This window comes from Fukomys damarensis, unplaced genomic scaffold (assembly GCF_012274545.1).
Source record: "Fukomys damarensis isolate Sample0158 unplaced genomic scaffold, DMR_v1.0_HiC HiC_scaffold_18, whole genome shotgun sequence".
In the NCBI taxonomy this organism is placed as follows: Eukaryota; Metazoa; Chordata; class Mammalia; order Rodentia; family Bathyergidae; genus Fukomys; species Fukomys damarensis.
Genome location: NW_022900930.1, coordinates 43,120,520 through 43,126,541, shown reverse-complemented (window position 1 = coordinate 43,126,541; position 6,022 = coordinate 43,120,520). Strand labels below are relative to the sequence as shown.

The window sequence follows — 6,022 nt, the reverse complement described above, 5'->3', positions numbered from 1 at the left end:
CACCGCTCCAGTTGCTTTTCAACGTCTTGAACTACTTAGCGTCACTGCCCTTGGACCATCTCTCAGAAATATCTGAATACCCTGTGCCCAGTATCCAGACTTGAAGAGAGACTAGGTTCCCTGGAATGTGAATGTTCAAGAGGCACACGAGAGACCCTACAAGAAGAGGAGCTGAATGTGAAGGCTCTGTAATTCAGGGTAGTTGAGTCTGTTTAGAAATGCACTGTCAGGTACCTTCTTGACTCCTCCGAGGGTGAGGTCCCTGGAGCGCATGGAAGGAAGGCGGCCCGGTGGGAGAGAGGGTGCGGGTCGCCGGCCGATAAGTCCCCGGGACCCAGACAGGAGGGGTCGTGGCCCTCCCGGAGTGCTGGACTCGCCAGCAGCGTCTCCTTCCGACATGTTGCCTGGGAGAGAACGGACAACCAAGTCGCTCCAAGGGACCCGGACCGACACTCGGACTCAGGGCGGAACCCCACCCACGTGGCTCCCGCCCCCACCCCGGCAGTGCGTCGCTGCCGCCGCGCTCCGGCCCCTCCCCTCCCACGTGGCGAGGATCCCGGATCACCCTGGCTAGAACCTTTCGCTTGCCACCCACCCTCCAAGCGCCCCCGCAAGACACGAGGCTTGGACACACCTGGGCTGCAGCTTCACACTGCGCGACACTTCACCTCCGACGCAACCCTCCACCGGCCCTCAGTCTCCGTGCCTGGCGGAAGTCTGCGTGGCAGGGCCTGAGCGCCGCCATGTTGCCGCCGACGGAAGTTACGTTTGGGGGCGGGATCAGGACATGGTATTTATTGGGCGGCGTCTCGCTGCCCTCCGCCTTCTCTTCCCGGTTCTTCCCGGAGTCGGGAAAAGCTGGGTTGAGAGGGCGAAAAAAGATGAGGGTGCCTATCTCGGCTATGCTACGATGTGGCTTACAAAGGTCTTTGACCCTCGACCAAGTGTGGTGAAGCTGAACTTGGAACGGAGACCTTGTCAGTCGCCAGTCTGAAATGTGGGCGTCCCCGCCGCCGAGCCTCTGGAAGCAATGGGGTCGTGGTCCTGGATAGGGCGAGTGGCGTGGGGCAGAGAACGCAACCAGATCAGAGTTGGAGAGTCCAGGGCCAGCCCAAGGTCTCCGTGGTGACCTTGGAGTGGTCATTACCTCTGGGCAACAGCCTCCCTCCTCGTCCTCCTTACTCGGATTCCTGATGGGGTCTTGAGGTGAGGCTGTAGAGGCGACCTGTGCCTAATCGTCGCACCCACCCTGGACTCCGTTCTTTGGGAGCCTTCCTATGCATCTTTGGTCAAAGCCGGGAAGAAATCTGAAAACGAAATTTGCGCTGCTACTGGACGGATAAATGGAAAGAACCTTTTATTGGACGCTGATTTCTGCAACTGTCCTTTGATGTTGTTCCTTCCCACCCACCCCAGCCATATAAAAACTGCAACAACATCACATAAAGTTTGCGAGAAGGAAACCATTTCTGCTAGAATTTCATAGAGCACTGCTATTAAAAGTTTCGTGACACACCCAGTCCCTTTCATGGAGCTGTCATATTGTGCCACAATTGTGAATCCTCCTTTTTAAAAGTACATTTCTTTGTTGCTGCATCAACTAATTCTCAGCTATGTCATGACACTCTTTCCCTGTTTTGACGCTTAGACCATTTATTTTCCCTGTTGTAAATAGCACTGTAGTGAACATCTAGTATACTCAACGTTTGTTGTTTTTCTTTTGAATTATATCCCTAGGACAGATTTCCAGAATTGGGATAGCTGACCAAAAGAAGATATACTTTTTTTAAGTTGTTTATTTTGTGATCACTGTATGTACAATTCTTATAATGCAGAGAGATCCCAAGTTCTGTTTACTTCGGTCCCCAGATAGTAACAGCATGCAAAACTATACTACATCACAAATAGAATATTGACATTTTAATTTACTTATTTTTGTTTCTTGAGACAAGATCTCGCTGTGTAGTTTAGGCTGACTTGAACTCGCTATGTAGTCCAGGCTGGCCTCGAACTCATGGGAGATATTCCTGCCTCAGCCCCCCCCAAGTTCTGGGATTACAGGTGTGCACCACTACACCCGGATTATCATTGACATTTTTACAATCAAGGAGACATTTTCATCATCACAAGGATCCCTATAGTTGCCCTTTTAGATCCACACCTCCCTCAACCATACTCCCACCACCGCTAATCTGTTCCCATTTCTATAATTTTGTTATTTCAAAAATGTTCCTGCAATGGAATCTGCAGTATGTGACTTCTTAGGATCTCAGCATAATTTTTTGGCAATTATGCAACTTGTTGCATGAATCAATAATTCTTTTTTATTGCTGCATTTCCATGGTTTGTTTAACTACTCTTCCTTTGAAGGATATCTAAGTTGTCTCCAGGTTGGGGCTATTATGGGTAAACTTGCTGTGAGCAAACACGTATAGGTTTTTGTGTAATCTTAAGTTTTCATTTCTCCGGAATAATTACACAGAGTGCAATTCTTGGGATTCATAGAGTTGTCATATGCTTTTTTTTCCCCTTGGTACTGGAAATCGAACTCGGGATCTTGCAATTGCCAGGCAAGCACAGTGCCACTGAGCTAAATCCCCAGCCCCATATATGCATAATTTTATAAAAAGCTGACCATCTGTTTTCCACAGCAGCTATACCATTTTGAATATGTACATTTTATGGTTCTTCATGTGTTGCTAAATTGCTTTCAAAAAGTGTTGTGCAGCCAGATATGGTGGTGCATACCTGTAATCCAGCACTTGGGAGGATAGGGCAAGAGAATTGTGAGTTTGAGGCCAGCCTGGGGCTACATAGTGAATTCAAGGCTGGCATGGACTGCATAAAGAGAACTTGTCTCAAAGAAAAGCCTCAAATAAAGAGTTGTGCTAAAATACATCATTACTAAATACAGATGAATATGAATAAGAATTTTGTACATAAAAATATACCTGTATATATGAAAAGCCACATTCAAGCATTTGCTCTTAAATTTTAAAAGTTTTTTGCAGATTTACTGATATATAAATGTTATGTTAATATTTTATCATATTGCTTTCTAACCAGGCCTATTAAAACTTTTCTCCATATTGTTTTTACAACAATCAAACCAAACCAAAACGCTTCTCTTTGGGCCAGGGATTTTGCTCAGTGGTGCTGTCATCTGCCTTGAAAGCATAAAGTCCTAAGTTTGATCCCTGGCACCAAAAAAACCAAAACAAAGCAAAACTCTTGTCCATTACAGAGATATACTCAACAACCCTTCGCTTCTGATTAGAGTGTTAGATTAGTTGCTTTGATTTCATTCACTGGGCTTTGATGTCTACCAGCCTTTTGGCAGCTTCTAAGTTTTTGTTTTGCTTTCTTATAAAAATACTTATCATAGAATTTTTGAAAGCATCAAGAAAATTAAAATCATTCATTGTTATCCCATTAACTTTTTTTTTTTTTTTTTTGTACCTGGGATTGAACTCGGGACCTTGTGCTTGCAAGGCCGGCGCCAAAACCACTGAGCTAAATCCCTGGCCCTCATTAACTTTTTAATGTACATATTGTAATTATTTTTCTTTTTGCATTTTGAGTTTTAAAAATTAAGATATTTTAGGGGCTGGGGATGTAGCTCAGTGGCACTGTACCTGTCTGGCAATCAAAAGGTCCTGAGTTGGATCCCCTGTACCGGGAAAAGAAGAAAAACAAAAAAGATATTTTATCCATGTGTGGTGGCACATTCCTGTAATCCCAGCACTCTGCGATGCTAAGGCAGGAGGATTGCAAATTCAAGTCCACCCTGGACAATTTAACAATTTAGCAAGACCCTGTCTTAAAAATAAAAAAGACTGCCTTGTAAGCACAAGGGCCAGAGTTCGATCCCCAGTACCAAAATAAATAAATAAAATAAAATTTAAAAAGGACTGGAAGTGTAGCCAGTGGGAAGGTCCTGAGTTCATGCTCCAATATCCTCTCCCCCAAAAAGGATAGTTTACATATAACGCTATAATCTGCTCTTGTTTTTTTTTTTTTCTTTTGAGACAAGGTCTCATTATGTTGTTCAGGCTGATCCTAAACTCACTATGTAGCCCAGGCTGGCCTTGAACTCATGACTATCCTCTTGCCTCAGCCTCCAGAGTGCTGGGAGCACAGGCGTCCACCACTGCACTCATTTTTCTTCCTCTTTCATTAAAACTGAAAACACAAAATTCATTACATACATGAGGCATGTGAATATTAGATTCATACTCATAATAATATACAAGAAATATTTTTTTGGAATTATTAAACATTCTTATGAATTATGACTTAATGTAAGTAGTACTCCACATTTGTTTTGTGTTTTTGAGACAAAGGCTTGCTATGAATTCGCTATGTAGCCCAGGCTGGCCTCGAACTCACAGAGATCTTCCTGCCTCAGTCTTCGAGTGCTGGGATTATAGGTGTGCACCACACCCAGCCCACATTTTTTTTGTTTTTGACAAGGTCTTGCTCTGTGATTCAGGCTAGTCTTGAACTCACTACGTAGCCCAGGCTGGCCTTGAATTTATGGCAATTCTCTTGTCTCAGCCTCCCAAGTACTGGGATTAAAGGCATGCACCACCATATGCTACCATGCCTGGACATTACTTCACATTTTTGTCTTACACTATATTTAACCAATTTTCTTCTTGCAACATTTATGAAATTTTCACAGCATTTTTTGCCCCCAGAAGACCAATCAAGCACCTACATTTGACATTCTGTTTCCTAACAATGATTATTATACTTTCCTTTCAGAAATTTGCTCTAACCTTCCTTTTCATTAAGCTAATGGGTTTTCAGCACCATTCTGCTTTCATTCTTTACCTGTGCCCACACCTGTCTCTTTATTTTCTCCCAATGAGTGTTCATTCTTTTTTCTGATCTCAAAGGAAATTTGTAAATAATTATTAAATAAATCCCACTTGGTGGACATGATTCTAGCAGATCTTAATGTTACTGACAATGTTTTATTTTCACAAATTTCATAGTGAAGCTAATAGCCTTATTCTTTCTGATAAATAATACAGCTAATAATTAAATTCAACATCTATAGTTTTGTTTTTCCTGGTTTAAGTGTAGATTTGGGGAGTAATTAACAGATTCTGTCAACAGCCTTTCCTGTGAATTCTGGATGGGCATCAGAGATATGAAATAGATAAAGAGGTGTTTTGAATACGTTTCAGTAGAGTAACAGGAATGTATGGCACAGGGGTACCACCTAAGTTCACGCTGTTCCGCGTTCCCTGTGAGTCGTTCATCCTGATTTATTTGCTTCACTTCTTAGGCCATTCATTTGCTGCTTCCTCCTCATTGTCTTGACCTCCAAACATTGGAGAGTTGTAAGATGCAGTCCTCAGAATTCTTCCTTTTTCCATATTTACTCCATTGCCCTTATCTAGTTCATCTGCTTTAAAGAGGACATTGTGTGCTGATGGCTCCTCAGTGCACATTTCCAGCTCAGAGGCTGTTCAATCCCTAGATGTGTATCTCTGCCTTGAGTATCTGCTAGGCGTCTCAGACCTAGATCCACATTCATACTTTTTTTTTTTTTTTTGGTATGGGGAGTTGAACTCAGGTCCTTGAGCTTGCAAAGCAGGTGGCACAACCACTGAGCTAAATCCCCAGCTCACATTCATACTTTTGATCCTCGTACTCAAACTACTCCTCCAAAGTAGTCCCCATCTCAGTTCCTAGCAACTGCATCCTTCTAGTTGTTTAGGTCAAAAATCTTGCCATTCTTCTTGTCTCTTTTCTCCCATGCTCTCTCTTACATTTACATTTTCATCTTTTCCAAATCTATCCAGAATCTTACCACTTTTTGCTACATCCACTGATGCACCTTCCTGGTTGCGGTTTATATCTCGATGTCCCCCACAAAGCCTCATGTGTCCATAGGTGGGGCTTCGGGGAGATGACTGGACCATGGGGACGTGATACTCGTCAGTGGATTAGTCTACATCAGAGGATCAGTCCACTGATGAGCTTATAGCTAAATGTGAACTTGGGAGGT

At 43.4% G+C, this 6,022-nt stretch overlaps 1 protein-coding gene across 4 annotated transcripts in view; it reads right to left on the bottom strand.

Annotated features, from left to right (window-relative positions):
• Positions 1-783, bottom strand: part of Polr3d (RNA polymerase III subunit D) — a 5,928-nt gene extending 5,145 nt beyond the window's left edge. For 3 of the 4 annotated variants that reach the window (XM_019207617.2, XM_010624277.2, XM_010624271.2), the window contains exons 1-2: positions 635-783; positions 235-404 (exon numbers count right to left, since the gene is read on the bottom strand). In XM_019207617.2, the coding sequence (XP_019063162.1) occupies positions 235-399 (165 nt within the window). In that variant the 5' untranslated portion in view covers positions 400-404; positions 635-783. Of the gene's footprint in view, positions 1-234; positions 496-634 lie in introns of those variants that run through there. The other variant, XM_019207616.1, reaches the window with a different exon arrangement.
• Between the last annotated feature and the right edge of the window lie 5,239 nt (positions 784-6,022).